Source organism: Lepisosteus oculatus, chromosome 6 (genome assembly GCF_040954835.1).
Source record: "Lepisosteus oculatus isolate fLepOcu1 chromosome 6, fLepOcu1.hap2, whole genome shotgun sequence".
In the NCBI taxonomy this organism is placed as follows: domain Eukaryota; kingdom Metazoa; phylum Chordata; class Actinopteri; order Semionotiformes; family Lepisosteidae; genus Lepisosteus; species Lepisosteus oculatus.
In genome coordinates, this window is record NC_090701.1 from 4,916,793 (window position 1) to 4,933,009 (window position 16,217).

At 38.2% G+C, this 16,217-nt stretch overlaps 1 protein-coding gene across 3 annotated transcripts in view; it reads right to left on the reverse strand.

Moving 5' to 3' along the window:
* The window catches only part of exoc2 (exocyst complex component 2), a 107,217-nt gene that overhangs the window by 63,562 nt on the left and 27,438 nt on the right, over positions 1-16,217 (reverse strand). For all 3 annotated transcript variants that reach the window (XM_069190917.1, XM_069190915.1, XM_069190916.1), the window contains exons 5-7: positions 14,669-14,782; positions 11,282-11,406; positions 1,479-1,559 (exon numbers count right to left, since the gene is read on the reverse strand). In XM_069190917.1, the coding sequence (XP_069047018.1) occupies positions 1,479-1,559; positions 11,282-11,406; positions 14,669-14,782 (320 nt within the window). The remainder of the gene's footprint in view (positions 1-1,478; positions 1,560-11,281; positions 11,407-14,668; positions 14,783-16,217) is intronic.

Sequence of the window (16,217 nt, forward strand, 5' to 3'; positions counted from 1 at the left end):
TGACTATGCTAAAAGCAAAGATGAAAAAAATTACATCAGTCTCGCTGGGTGGTTTGCGTGCTATTTTCTGTAGCAGGCTCAGTGGGTGGCCTGTTCAATGCACAAACGTAGACTTTGTAAAATTCTTTAATCAAAAAAAGCATTCAGCTTGAATGAAAACATTAACACAGCAAGTTATAAAATATTTTGCATTTTCCCTCCTCATCGCGTTTGACTTATTTTTGGTTATACGTAAATTTTTATATTAATGTTGAATTTAAGGACTCAATAAAGGATTTCCAGCCGCATGCCCATATTTCAAATTTTGTAAACATGAAAGAGCAGTTGGTTCACGAAGTTTATTTTTACAATTTTAAAGGAAAGTACCCGTTTATTGACTTTAAATTACATGAATCAAATTATCATGTAAGGAATGAAAGGATATACATGGAGCCCTCTGGGATTGAACGAAAAGCATTTTGAATTTGGGCTTTGAAAATCAGGCAAAGGAAAGAGATAGTATAACAAAGAAACAGAAAATTAAAGAGATGCGGACTTGTGCTGTTTCTTGTGTTATTGGCAATCAGTTTCGTATGTGTTCAGCATTCTGGCAGGTTTGCTAATCTCAACATAATGTAAGTAGAATCGTTTTCTTACGATTTCTCACACTACACATTCAGAAACATAAATCAAGAATGAAGGTGAATGATAACAATGAACGAAACACCAACGCCAGTGAACTTGAATGGCACAGTGTAGTCAAACAATTAAAGATTTGTGGGATGTGAAATCTGTGGAGTCAATCCCTCACTCCTTTCTTGGACTAAACCCAGCTTTGATCTCCATCAGCACTGCTATGTGGGTCAACGGCACAAAAAATAATATTACACAGGTCTGTGTCAAAGTGAGCAATTAAAACAAAAAAAGAGAGCGTCTGGTCAGGGTAATGATCACAGCAACAGTACAGTACATGACTTGTTTCCTTGTTCACTTGTGCACCTTTCACAGCACATGCAATGACCAGACCATCTGAAAAATGCTAATCACACAGCCTGTCTGATTGCAACAGGCGATCTATGGCGTACAGAGAGATTGTCTGACTACACGGTTAAAATGCAGGCTGCTCCTCATGTTTAAATCGGTAAGCTGATTTTTTTTTTAAACAACCTGTCAATTTCTCTTCCCGAGTTTCTTTAACCCAAACATATTAAAAGAAAGCGTCTGTCTCCCCTTGGTTAAAAAACCTACCCTGCTAACCGAAGCAGCAGGCTGAATGAAAATATCAAGTGATTCAACTGCTGATGTGACTCAGCTGCAGAAATGAGTCAACTTTTTTGGGGGTCTAAATTGATGAATCCTCTTTGAAGGTCAGTCCAGTCACACAACGTTGAAAAAGCTGCTTTTATACCCAATTCTGCTTTCTCTACTCAAGACGCTTTTTTTCTTCCACGGGTTTTCTGTCTCTCTTTAAGAAAGAAGAAGAAAAGGGGGAGGCTCACGGTTCAGGACGTTTTCCAGCTTCTGCGTCATGGATCCTTCCACTTTCTCCGTTCCGTCAGCTTCCAGCTTCTGATGAATGGCTGGAAAAAAAAAAGTGGAGATCGGACATCTGGGACACGTGTGCCGAACTTTAGGGATGTGAGATGTCAGGTGTCAATCAAAAAACAATTTTTTATGCAGAAAAAATAAATCAAATAATCAAATAATTACACTATGGTTACTGAAAATAAGATATGTAAAAACACAGGCATTTCTCTTTTCAATAAGATATTATTACTTCAAGAAGATATTCCAATTTTGAAAATAATCTCCTTTTCTGTTTCGCTAAACACAAACCAAGACATGTTGTACTGTTAACTAATACAGGGGAATCCCCTTAAGCTTAGTCATTTCATATTTTTCCTGTCCACAAAGTTTTTTTTAGTGTTTTCTTAAACTGCATACAGCCAAACATCCACCGTAGTGGTTTTATATTAAAGTACAATACCAAGCATTGTAAAAAAGCAAAGATCTGTTCATGTGTCTTTAATTGAGTTATAATTTACAACATTGAAATTGTAAAGCTTTCCTAACTTTAATACCACTGCAATAAGATGTCCAGAATAATACCAGGACCTCGAGACTGCGGAATTTAAAAGTGGCTAAAAGCGAACAAATCCTAACATGAATTCCAAATAATGTTCTTATACATTTGATCCTTGGCATTTCAAGAGCAGCACAAACTATGGCAGATAAGAGTTATGTACAATATTATTTATTTCACTGTCGTGGGTTTGTGCTTCTAGCTTCGATTCCATTCAGTTATTTTGCAAAAGGCTTTTTTTCACTTCTCCGTTGGATTTCAAGTAGTTAACATATCAGCAGTAGTGAAAACTCAATTTATCTGACCACAGCTCAAATTCTGCATGTCTTTCTGTTGGTTTTGTAACTTGTACAAATTGGTGGCGATTCTAGGACCTAAAAATAAAATCTATGTGTTTATAAACTAGCTACCTGCTCTTAAAGTCCAAATCTCTGAAGTCCTATTCTAAGTAAAGGCATTCCTGTAAACACAACTGCATGATGAGGAGACCAAAAATGTAAGAATAAAAAGTATTTTTGTTTCCTCCGAGGCAACTGCTTGTGTGTAGTTATTTTAAGCCACCTCCTGTTCAAAAATAAAATGTCTCTGCTGCTCAATTTAACTTGCGTAATTCCGGGACCTTTTCAATTTCAGGAACAGAAGATGAAACAATAAACAACCTCCGATTCCTGATGTGAGATAACCTTGTGGCCGATACGTGTACGGATCACTCCTGTGTCGGATCTTCACGAAAAGGATTCCCAGAGAGCTGCAAGTCAGTGTGGTTATGAAAAACAAAGCCTCCTTATTCACTACACCTTAAGAACCTCTCTGTTTTTTTAGACTGAGACTTCTTAAAAGTGTCACCAAGCACCAACTAAAAAACAAGGCATTTTATTCAAACAAATTTCATTCTACTACATAACTTTCTTTTTTTTTACACATCCACATTTTACCTATTATTTTAATACGCTTTAAAATAAAAGTAATACATTTTAATAAGAGTCAATGGCTTTAGGAAATGTTTGCACAAATCATGATTGATTCTTATGCTTAGGGTACCGACTCTTTTCTTTCATTACAATTGTGTATTGTGTAACAATCAGAAGAATTATTTAAACACTATTATGTCAACGCAATACTGTAACGCACAGTATAAGAAATTGCTAGATGCATCAAAGAACTCTCAGAATGGACACATTTACATTTTATTTGGCTTTTTTTTAGGGAGGAGGGTGTTTTCCTGAAATTCCCCAAGCCTGCACTTCTCGTTAGCAGAACTCAACGCGAATGGCGGTGCGTGAGTCGCTGGGACACCTTGGATTCTCCGGCTCCTGCTCCTCGTTTTCCGTATTTTCGCTCCCAAAGTTCCTGGAGTTGTGCGCCGGTTCGTTCGAGAACCAATAAACAGTCTGGCAGCGGCCTCTCTCGAGGTGCGACGCCTCGGAGCTCTGGACCGGCCTGTCGTCGGGCACGAAGAGACCAGACGAAGCGGCCAAGCACGTGCTGGCGCCAAGAGCCGCCAGATCAAAAAACAAATCACTCTCAGGTGCTGTGTTAAATCTGCGCGGTTTATTGAAAGAACGAGGGGGTGGCGCGTCGTTCGGTTAAGTTAAAACAATGCAGCTCCGCTTTGAGACTTTAACCGAGTTGGGCTGGAAGAGAAAAGCACAGATGACACGTCCTGTCAAGCAGCCTATCAGGAAAGCACCGAGTGCAAAGGACTTATCCAAATAAATGCATATTTTTTTCTAGTTACGCCTAAAGCTTAAACTCTAGAGCTGAAAGAATTCTTAAAATGCCATGCATGTGGTCTTACCTTAATAGGCTGTGATATTTAGTTTAAATCTAAGAAACTGAGCAATACTGTTCTCTACTGTGCAGGGTGAAGCCCAGGGGATCTCAGCACTTACAAGCCCAGTACAGCCTGAGGATGGTGTGAGTAAAAAAGACTATCTCTCCTTCCACGCTGGCTTTTTCCACGTACAATTATGTCATTATATTGAGCATGTCTAAATGGCTGCTGACCTGGATGTAGTTATTTTTTTCCTGCTAACAGGGAAATCAATATGATTAGGTATGGGTCCTCAAAGAAAAAAAAAAGAAAACCTTCAACCTGCCCATCACTCACAAACTCCACGCATAAAATGTGATCCAAGTCTTCCACTGGGAAGGGTAGGAGAAGGCTCGGCCCAAGAGATCCAACATCACATGTGGAATTTGGGATTGGCAGGTGAGTCCAAGCTTTGATTTAATCCAGACCACAGCCTCTTTGTCAAATTGCAACACTACCCCTGCTCTGCCAAAGGCGTTGCCAAAAGTAAAAAAAAAAAATTACAGTAATTTGAAGAAAAAGAGCATTACAGAATGATCTTCTGAGGATAAATAATGAATAAGCCAACAACCTGATTTTTTTTAGTTTTTTACAGCTTACAGCATGAGCAAAATATTTTTGTCATTTTCTGTCATTAGCACAAGCATTGTCATTATGAAATAATGACAAAATCCTGTTTTCTTATTAGGCTTCCTCATGATCTTATCATTGTTATAATGTTACATTCAATAATTTATTACAATAGGAGTTTTAAATACAAATGTATTGGTAATTCAAGGAATAAAGGGGTGGTGTTTTAATCTAATGTACATCTAAAGTAAAATGAATTATAATAGATATATATATAATTGAAAGCTAAAAATTCCATTCCTGCCCCCAAGTGAACTGGACCACGAATTTATTTAAGCTGTCAAGTCAGGTTCATAGAACAAATCTCAGAACAGCCCAGAAGAGGAATCAAGTTCATCTGCTTGGCACAAAACACACGCTCAGAATTAATAGGAGACGCCCTAGCAGAGACAGAGCAAAGCAGGCTGTAACAGTTGTACAGGTGAAATCAGTAAATGGCCTTAGGCCCAAAAATCAAGAAACGGATTGAAAGCAAAAAAAAAAGGTATTTCATCAGAAAGATGTTTTAAGGTACAGCATTTTTTTTTTTGCCTGGGAATGATTTGTGGATTTTGCATTTTCAAATGAATACTGTGAGGCATTCAAGTAAAGTGCAAATGTCTGCTTTTTGTGGTTGGAAGCCTATTCGCAGATGTGTTTATGCTATGAGAAATAATTTGTTAAGGTTTAATAGACTTTCATGACATACTTTTCTAACAATCTACATCGCCTCCTTACTGCTAAACTCGTGCTCACCCACAGCATTCCTTCCTCTCCCCCCCCTCAAAAAAAGGGCAGTTTTTCCTCCCCTTGCTTAATCACACTGTGTTCCTGTGTGGTAAAATGGGAGCGCACAGTACCCAAGGATAGGATACACAAAGTTTCACCTCTGTCAGACCTACAGCAGGATTATGAGGTCTGGGATCTATCACTTCAGCTGCTTGGTTTCCCTCACCAGAGGCAGCTGTGTATCCTCTTTCTGTCTATAATATAGTACCTCGGCTATGACAGTGTTGTACGTTCCCAAAACATACTGCCAGGCCAAAATTATTTTGTGCATTCTAACCTGAGGATTGATTGGCCCTACTTTTCGTTAAAGGAAAAATGAAGTATCTTAATCTTTGCAGTTGGGAATGTTTTGATCTTGGGTTGTACAATAAATCCTTTTTTTTTTTACTTTTAGAAAAACTGTATAAAACTGGAACCCAGGACACAACGCACGGAGTACCTGGCCCATTGCGTTTTTCAGTGGCAATGTCAGCAGTCATGTGCTGTCAGCTAGAGACGGGCACAGATACCCCATCCAATTCAATCAGCCAGCACCCACAAGGTCAGACATAGGTGAACACGGCTCCTCGTAGGTTCCTGCGCACAAGCCAAATCGCGCTGACGAAGCAAACTTCCTGTTTAACATCTCCGCCACAGCCGAGTCTGTGTCAGACATTCCCAGGGGCTGAGTGGCAGAAAGGAGGGTTACGCTATCTGATAACACCAGCCAAGACGGAATTCAGACCAAATACCTCCCTGTCCTCGACCTTCCTGACCTTCAGCTGACTTTCTAAACCCTCTTTCAACATCCCGTGCCCGAGCTGGGAAACAGAAACCATCCACCAGAGCCCAGCTTCCACCCTCACAACTTGCAACACAAACCACAGTTTTCTCTTCAACGTCGTCTGGTCTTTTCAGCGACAGAAGCACCAGCACCAAAATCTCTTATTTCTACAAAAATACAGTTTTGTTTTTTTCTACAGTATGTTCAACAAAACACAGAAATGTGGTACTGGTTTAACTTACCTGACGTTATTATTTGGTGGTGTCTTTACTGATCAGAACATTTTTTTATTAAAACATAAATTGAATATATTAGCTTTAGTCATAATCAAGTTGACTGCACTGTGAAAGACGTCATAACATTGAGAGAAAGCACAGAACATTAATCGTCAAAGAAAGTTTTTGTGCGAAAGATGCGTCTCTTTTTTTCATTTCTTTTGCTAGCCGACTGTGTCACAGCACAATTGCCAACATTTCTACTAAAAAAACAGCCACAAGAATCCATCTGGTGAGGCTGGTTTCCAGTGGGTGTCACAGAACCCAGAAATCCAACCACAGACACTGCACTGTGGAGAGTGTACAGACAACCAAAAGTACACAGGGCTTTGAACAAACTGGCATTGCTCAACATACTTTAACTGCTCTTTCATTAAAGGACATACATTCCGATTTTGTCAATAAAAATATAAAACTGTATTTCAGTTGAATCAACTAATTTCTAATAAACTCTATATTGTGTGGATACACATATTTACTAGTTCTGAGGTCAGAGCAAATTATTTAATACACCGCTGGCTTTGCAACAGTTCAACAGTTTGATTAACTCAAAATCATAAACAGTCCACAACTCAACATTACTGTGAACACTGCATTGGTTTATCCTAGAAACCTGTCAAGGTTTCTTAATCACTCTAACCAGACAGAGGCAAATGTTATGGTCATGAATGGATATAAATCACAACAGTTTTTAAGGAATTTTTATTATTTGGTCTTGGGGAAAATAAATGGTAGGTAATATCAAAACGGTAATAAAAGGTAATCCTCCTGACTTCAAACAATTATCCAAAACAGAATGAAACAAGATCTCACGGTGGAAAAAAAGACCTATTACTTTTTGGCAGATACAAGCCATCATTGATACCCGAAAAGTAATTCATTGATCTAGTGTGGCAAATACTGACACTCAATGCTCAATGAGGCATCTTTAAGCTTTAGTGAACAGCTGCTCAGCAATTTAAAATGCAGAGTGTCTGAATGTGCAGCGAGGCCGATAAACACTTATACAGTATAAAAATGAAAATGAAGAAGTACAGGCTAAGCGTTTGGATGTTGTTCATTTTCAATGCTTCTCCAGTTGCTAAGCAAACAGAAATGCTTTGCGCCAGATTTCACAGGGGGATTGCAACAGTTTAAAGAGGCTTCGCTTTGAACATACCATGAGAACAAAGACCAGAGTTATTATACTGCAGAAGGAGAGGCAAATTAAGCCTTATTAGATGTAACCCTGTCTTTTATTTCTGTTGGAGAAGGTGTTTCAAATGTCGTGCATCAGGAGTCTTGTGGCGGGAGGTTTCAGCACACGCTAAAGAGTTTGCAGCTGAGCAGGGAAGCAAAGACTAGATCCTTCGTTGCCACGATCCAAGCAGAGTGTTTATCTTGGCTCGGTCAGGCTGCTCATGGCTTCCAAAAATTTCGTTTCCCAGTCCTGCAGTGGCTGAATATGTGGATGACTGGCTTTTAAAGAGCTAATGGGGCCACAACGGACCAAAATAAAATTATTTATAGGCATCAAAAACCGAATTGGATTTTTTTCATTTAAAAAAAAACCTTCATTTTAACTCGAAACGTCAGGAGCCGAACATGACAGTTGTGTCATATGATTTATTCATGACTTCTCAAATAAATTATTAAGTTCAGTAGTTATTTTGTATTCTGACGGAAACGGGATGTTAAAGCTGATCTCACACATGCACGCCTGACAGAAACGGAACAGAAATATTTCTAGCGTGGACCTGAGCTTGACACGTCAAGTTTATCATCTGTCTCACTGGTGACCTGGAATTTATCCATTTCTTCCCCTTGTGCTGGTATGAGACAAAACCACCATTAATAATGATCTCTCACAGCGTATAACCCCAATTCAAATTGTGGCACGTCCACACGTTTAATCACTAACAGAAAATTGTTTTGTATCACATTCACCCTTTTTACGACACCCAGCCTTGGTGTCAAAGTCAACACTCTGGTCTTTCAAGAAATGGCTTCCTCCCATTTCTAATCTTTCTTATGTTCTTAGTCCAGTATAAGCACTAAGCTTGGAGACCATTAGTTACTGTGGTTTTTCAGCTGAATGCTCATTTGTTTTTAAGTTGTTCTCTGTATTTCAAAGGTCAAAAGAAGCGAGCCCATAGCTCTACTGGGATACAACACATTTCCTGCTTAGCTTTTACTGGGTAACCAGGAAACACTTCCTCAGAAGCCAATTCTTTAATCCCCCAAGACAATAAGAAACCCTTTAACTGCAAAACACTACTGTCTTTGACAACTATGAAAAAATACCTTTAGTGACAACAGTTGGAATTAATCAGTCACTAGGTGAGATATCATATCTGCTGAGTTATCAGATTCACAGATTTTGAGACATGTTATTATTATCAATTATTATGGGGTAGGTAAAAAAAACATCACCACAAACTCTGTTTTCCCTTTCTCCTCTTGCTATTTTTTTTCCAACCTTTCAAGATTCTTAGAAATCTTGCCTTTATGGTGTTGTTTTGTTTGGCAAACATAGATGTACTGAGAGGAGCCAAAAATTTTTTGAAAGGTATTCAAAACAGGGGGCTCCTCAATTCGGAACGATATTTCAGCAAAATGAGATTAAAAAACCCACAGTGCACTTTATAAATATTACAAAGTAACAAAGAAAATTAAATATATATACCGCTTTAAAAGAAATATTTAACTTAAGTCTTCCTGTTTAAAGCTCTGTTGGTATCAAATGAATTGCCAGAATATTTAATTATGATCAAATTAAATACCTGCCTTTAAACTGTGCCTGAATTAAACAAGCCAGTACAGTACCTTGGATTGACAATATGACATACAGAACATTATTGATTGAGATACACATATAAGAGTGAAGTTCATTTTACTAATTAAAATAATTGAAACACCCGAGCACCAGAATGGTATGTTTTCAAGATATACACTTAAACTTATCTCAACTCAAACTTAACTCAAAGGTTAAGTTAAAAAGCTATCAAAGATAATATGACGATAGCTTATAATACTGGCTCAGTAAAACATTTATGCAATCTCATGCCTTAAATAATGTGGAAGAGAAAGAAAGTGAAAGAAGATATATCTAAGAACTACAAAATGACAGAGTAAATAAAAATGGTATTACTGTTTATTAACTATTCTGGCATACTCTAGGATATTTTGTCAGTCTTTTACAATACTGATTTTCCAATGGTCCAAAAATCTTTGACATTTTTGAGAAACCAATTAGAAAAAAAAATTAATTCCAAATCCTGGCGTCACAAGTTGGCATGTATTCGTTATGACATTCTGATGCGGTTTACATGTCGTTGCCTATGACACGGATGTTTGTCTGGAAAACAAGGAACATAGAAAGCTGGTCTTTCCATGCGACCTGGATGTCAGATTGGAGGTTGTTTAGACTGCAGATACCTTTGGTCCCATAATTACATTGTTTTCCCCAATTTCTCTGGCAGATGGGACAGTTGTATTTTTCAACTCACAACAACATCTGCACAATTTAGGTACTGATATCAAATAATAGGAATCATAATAGCAACTTGTTGGCATTTTTAAAGTACATATTTACACATTTAATAGTGCAGGCAACCAATCTGCAAAGGAAGGACATGCAGTAACAGCTAAATTACCCAAGAATATAAGGACAGCTAGTCTTTGCAAACGGACACATCACTACAAGACCAACAGAGAGGGGAGTTCAAGCTTGTGTGAGTAGAGTTTTGTGTTTATGCAAGCACAATATAAATGAAAAGCTGTGAAGTCTTTGTAGGGCAACATACAGTACAATTTAAAGGCTTTTAATTTACATTAACTGAAAAACAAAAACAGTTATCATGTAGATCAAAACTGTAGCTGGGTAAGACCTTACTAGTTTAAATCATGACAAGGGAATCAAACTTTCCTAAATACAGTACCACAGTAACATTCTCTTTAATCAGCCCAACTAAAAGCTTAAATATGTAAATAAAAAGCCTTTCGACATGAAAATAGCTTGGCCTAAAAAGGTTTCTTTCCTTCAGAGAGATGCTTTGTGAGAGGAATAATGTCGCTAATTAGAACAGTATTTCCAATAACTGTTTTTCTTGACCTTATTACCGCAGCTAAAATAAACACGAAACAATGTACAGCACAGTCTTGCCTCTCGTTGCCACCCTAGCTAAAAGGGTTTGCTTGTACTTCATCGCTGTAGGTAACTTGCAGAATGACAACAGACTAATGGATGAACCTTTTAAAAAGCAAGGACTCGGCAATACGTCTTCATTTTCTAGTGTTACAGAAATAATTAAAACAAACAGAACAATGTTACAGCTCTCCATATGTTTCAGTTACAGAATACACTAGCATAGGATAAATGAGAGAAAAGCAATGCTATTCCACTCTTTCCTTCGATATTTTATCTGTTACTGTGCAGAAAAATATCCACACATTTTTTCTTGTATAACAGGGGATGTGAAGCACATGAAACTGAAATGTCTGTTTTAGAAAGCATTCACATTTTCTAGGTAGGCTGGCGAATGCTTTAGAGAATTTCACTGCCGAGCTAGAGGTTTGTAAATTGGGTTCCTACTTCCTACTTTTTGTTTTGCACAATGAAATACAACCTTCCCTAACTTTTATTTATGCCACTTTCACTGTGCTGTTGCATTGTCAGATCCTGTATTACATTTGCAGAGGTTAAAGTCCGAGACTTGTATCTAGAAGGTTGCGGGTTGAAATCCGTGGTGAGACACCGCTGTTGTGCCTCTTGAGCAAGGCACTTCATCTGAACTGTTGCAATACAATGCCCAGCTGTATGAAGAGGTCCAACTGAAGGCGGTTTGGACAAAAAAAGTCAGACTTGCTTAATAAACTAGTAATTGAGTAGCGATTAAACTAAGCCCTTCTATAACAGCTTCTCGCTCAAAATATGAGACCAGTGCTAACAGCAAAGCAGAAAGTTGCAAGGACTCAGATCCCGCATTTACCTGCTAAGGCATCCTGCGCCTCGAAGAAGGTGCTGAGGCCACCCTTCACATACGCCAGGCTGCCTTCGTTTTTCTTGTTGGACTGCTTCCGCAGGTTCGTAGCTGCAACCCGGAGCTGATCGAAGCTGAAAGAGGGCAACAGCATTAGAATCCTTCTACTGACTAAGGGCCCCAAAAGGCACGGAGCTGAAAGGCTTTCATACTTAACAGGAAAGCGCCCATTTGACAGGCTGGATATCTGCAGTTATTTATCAAACCTCATCACATATATTTACCAGACCTCATCACCTGCATATTTAACTGCCCTTGTTTTGATTACTGCAATGTTTTTCTTTAGACAATAAAAAATAAAACTGTCTATATAAGTTAAAATAATACTGAAAATTATGTCAATACAAGAGAACTACAAAAGCTAATGTCAGTGTCTCCTGTTTGCCTTTGTATGTCTTAAATGATAAAAAAATCAGTCTTGGATTCTCCCTTCAAACCTTCAACATTGCAGAAGCAGACTACCACTGGCTACCATTCAGTTTCGAAGCTCATTCCCTTCTGTAATCTTTCTGATTACACTTGAAAACACAACGAATATCCAGTACACTGTTTTGTATTTTGCTTTTGTTTATATCTCGAGACACCTTAAACAGATCATTCAAAATGTTTTCACATTTCACAAGTTTTCCCAACATTTAAAAATGATCAGAACTTTAAAAAACAGAAATAAAAAATTAAAACTGTGGGCTTATACTGTCATAAAGTTTATCCGACTGTAAAATAGATAAAAGCACTTCATAAAAACTGTGCCTCCTATTTTCATAAACAGTAGTACGTAGTATTTCTCTCCCATTAAAGAACCAGAGAATACATCAAACGATTGTTTAGCTCAATGGTATTTTTTTTAAAAAAACAAGCTTTCATTCACCTTCTGTCAACTGCCAATACAATATTTTTGTTTTATATCCAGTCAGGCAATTAATGTGATTGCAGTTTCCTGTTACCTGGTGGATGGGCCTGAAGCCCTCCTTATTTATTTAGACTTGTCATGACGTTCTGTCAGGAAAGCAATTTTCGACCCAAATCAGAGTTTCCTCCAAGGAAAAAACACACATATGTTAAGCAAAACACTGGAGTTCCCAATATTCAGGGTTCCTGTTATCTGGGTTAAATAAAGTGTATGGAAGTGTAAGAAGGGCTCTACCTTCAAAACAGAAGAGGGTGGCATAATGTGACAGAGTTCAGTGATGTTAAGTACAGCTTGTTCAAGTCTGTTTTTTTTCATTCTGTGAAACATCGGGAGTGTGATTTATTTCGGCAGCGAGGCAAGGACTTCTGACAAAAACGGCAGAGTACCGCCTTCAGTACTGTGGGGTTCACACAAAGCGAACTGTGTGCCTTAAAAACACGGCCGTTTATTGCTTGCGTAGGCCCTGAAAGAAGCCAATCAAACCTTATAAAACGGGAAGGAAAATCTGTGCAGTTTTTAAAAAGATAGAGCTAAGGTAGTTCACTGCAGCAGGAAAAAAAAAGGGGGTCAGTGTATTGGCTGCCAGGTTATGCAGTAAGGAATACAGTTAGTTTCCCCTAATCACAATCATTCATTGGAAGTGCATGTTGATTTATTATAAAAGTACCTTCCCCGTATGATACATACTGGGTTTGAATAAGACTTGAATGAGACTTCTATTCACATCAGACTTTAAGAAGTAGGTTGTTTGTTCTGAATGGAAAAGAGAGAATAGTAAACCCCACCAAACTACTATCAAAGTGTTCTATGCTCAAAAACATTTGTAAAAGATTTGTAAAAATTTACAGAAGTCACCTTACACATGAATTAGCTTGCTTGTCTTGTATGACTGCACTGAGATATAGGAGGTGATACCAGGAGACGAGCAAAGTGAATAACAGATGCCAGATTGTGGTTAAATGGTTATAAAAACTACAGAAATGGGTTTTATAGTGGCCGCAAATCGCGTGGCATGTATCGGGAATGGTGCCGACCTGACTTTGTCGCCCTCTATCACAATTAGCACCATGAAAATGAGATGCTGGGACTTTACCTTGTGCTTGGTTGGGTATAAACCCTCCAAAAATGTGCACCTCCTCTTACTCTTAATGTGCAAACTACTGTAAAACCAAGTAACCCAGATCTATATGAAAACACAGTCACAGACCTGTCATGCACTGCAGAAGAGCAGTGGTTGTACATTAGGAGCTTTTTTTTACTATTTTCCAATGACTACGTTGATTATGTTCAGATCCATCACTCCATCACTTTCTGCCTGAACTATAAAACATGATTTCCATATCATACTGAACATACCAAGGACAATGCATCAGCAAATGATTTCTCTGCATTTGCCTGGTGAAATGAAGTGTTATAAACTGACCTCTTACAAAACATTTAAAATAGAACAGTGAGGGGTTTATATTTTTACATTGTAAGTGAGTAGTGGCTATAATTAAATCTTAAATTGAATTTGCAGTTTGGTTTTGCAGTAAACCACCCATGCACATGAACCTGCTGAACAAATAACAGAAATACATTATCCTGAGCACAATTTATTTAGTTTTAGTTAGTAAACAGCAGTGGCTAGCTGGATCTGTAGAAGAGAAGCAGGCAACTTTAGTTCTTGCTCTGCTAAAAAATTTTATTTTTATTTTAATTCCCTCAGATGCCTATTATTGAAACGCTGTGTGGAAAAAATCATTGTTGCTGAAGAAGAGAAACTCTAAAACGTGTGGGGTTGTGTGCAAGCGCTCACAGACTATGCGAATATACTGGATAATAACTTCCTCATTGCACTCGCTCTGACTCACTCTTCCTAGCTGGGCTGGGTCAGTTCTGTATACCTCACTGCTATGCAGCACGACAGTGGCGATGGGGCAGTTCAACAGCGATTGCCGTGAAGCAAAACAACTGAGCTGTGAAATCTTCATTGTTTTGACACTACAAACTGTTATATGTTGGAGGGATTTGAAGATCAAACTAAACTAAAGTTAAACCTAACCAGTGCCAGTGACATGAAGGCAGTGTACAGAACAGACCTTTGTTTTCCCCCTCATGAACAGCAAACAACACTGCTGCCCTTTGAAGATCCTGCTGGCCGTTGCCGACGTTGTCTTTGCAGGGATTGTTGGGACAGATGGGCCGAATGCTTCCTCTGTTATGTAAGCCTCTATCTATGTTCTTCTGTAAGATGGTGCAGCCCTGTTCTAGTCAGTAAGGGGGTGTCACCCAAACATCACCCCCCTTTCCATAAAAGGTACTTGACAAATAAGTGTAAGGTCAGGAACCAAACACTACGCCTGGGTTTTATCCCACATTCTAAATATCTGTTTTCCAAATATGACTATAAGATGAATCTCCATTATTAAAAACATAAAACTCACCTTGTGAGAGAATGGTTTTCTATAAGATACCAGGTGGCAGAAAAATTTTCACTGGTGAAATCGCCACTCATTCCAGGAAAAAGGCTTTCCAAATCCTTCTGCGGGACTTTTCCCCTGAAAAAATACAAAATGGTCACTATTTTCAAAGCAATATTAACTTACTGTATCATTGTATTTACCGACTTATGCCAGATATTTTTGTTATATTTAAACCTGCTTCATTAATTTTAAATTAATTTAATTTGCTTTCAAATTAAATTAATTTGAAAATGTAGGTGTCCTCTCAAGCATTGCTATTTCTGTCACGAACTTACAAATTTCCCCAAAAAATAAACTTAAAAATATGGCATTTCATTGTTGTCTTCAAATTACCTAGCAGAAAACACAAATAAATTAAATTGTCTGTGTTTTGGCAATAAAACGATCAGAAAATAACACCAGAGTTAAAGAAAAGATTATTTTAAAACCTTGAAAGCCTACTCTCAACAAGAAGATAAATGGCTTTCAAGCACTACTTATTAAGAGCTATTTTTCAGTTTTGCATAAACTACATGCCCCTGGAGAGTCTTTATGGGAAGAGGAGAGCAATGCATCTGACCTCTAACAATCACTCTGACCTCTACTGCCCAGTGATTCCTCACTGTCTCTGAAGATGTGCTATAGACCTGGGCTGTGATTCACTCTTACAGCGCACATGCAAGCGTGCAGATGCTTATAAAATTTAACACTGTCTTTTCTTTTTTCACTTAAACTAGAGCTGTCAGCAAAAGCCATTGCTTTCTTGCAGGAAACCTTGCAGAATTCAGTCCACTGACAGAAAGTGTCAGTGCTGTGTCATATGTTGTATAAACACACAATAAGAATGTGCTTTGGTTGGTAATAATTACTTTTACTTTTGCTTAAGCAAAAACAATGTATATTTGTGACCAAGAAGATGCCTCCCAATATAAAACAGGCAATTTTAACCCTTAATGTGTTTACGAGATTTCTGGAGGCAAACATCTGGGCTGTCTGCTTTTCCTCTCTCTTGACAGGTTAATGAAGAAGTGCATTTAAGACCAAATGCAGGAGGCATTTCTTTACCCAAAGAGCTGGGGGACTACAGAACAAGCTACCCAGCCATGTGGTTGAAGCCGACTGACTTCTTTCGAGAAGTAGCTGGAGAAGATCATTGATCGATTAACTACTAATAATTACCAAACAGGTGGATTTGCATTCGTTTTTTTTTTTACAAAAACAACATACAATCGCACGGAATCTTTCTTATGTGCTTATGACTTTGTGGTGTGGGTATTGAGGATTGATGTGATATTCTGGTTTATAATACATCATTATACATCCAATATTTGAGTTCGATGCTGAAAAGAGCTACAAGACGCTGCTGCTCAACACTTTTTAATGACAATCTTTTCAGATTCCACAGCACACCTGAGGTTTTTCCCTGGCGTTCTGTTTGGGAAGTACTGTCTTAACACACCCTTCAAAAACAGCCTTACTAGTTGAGCCACTCAACACCCATCACTGAACACTGCAAAAAACATGCAAGGAT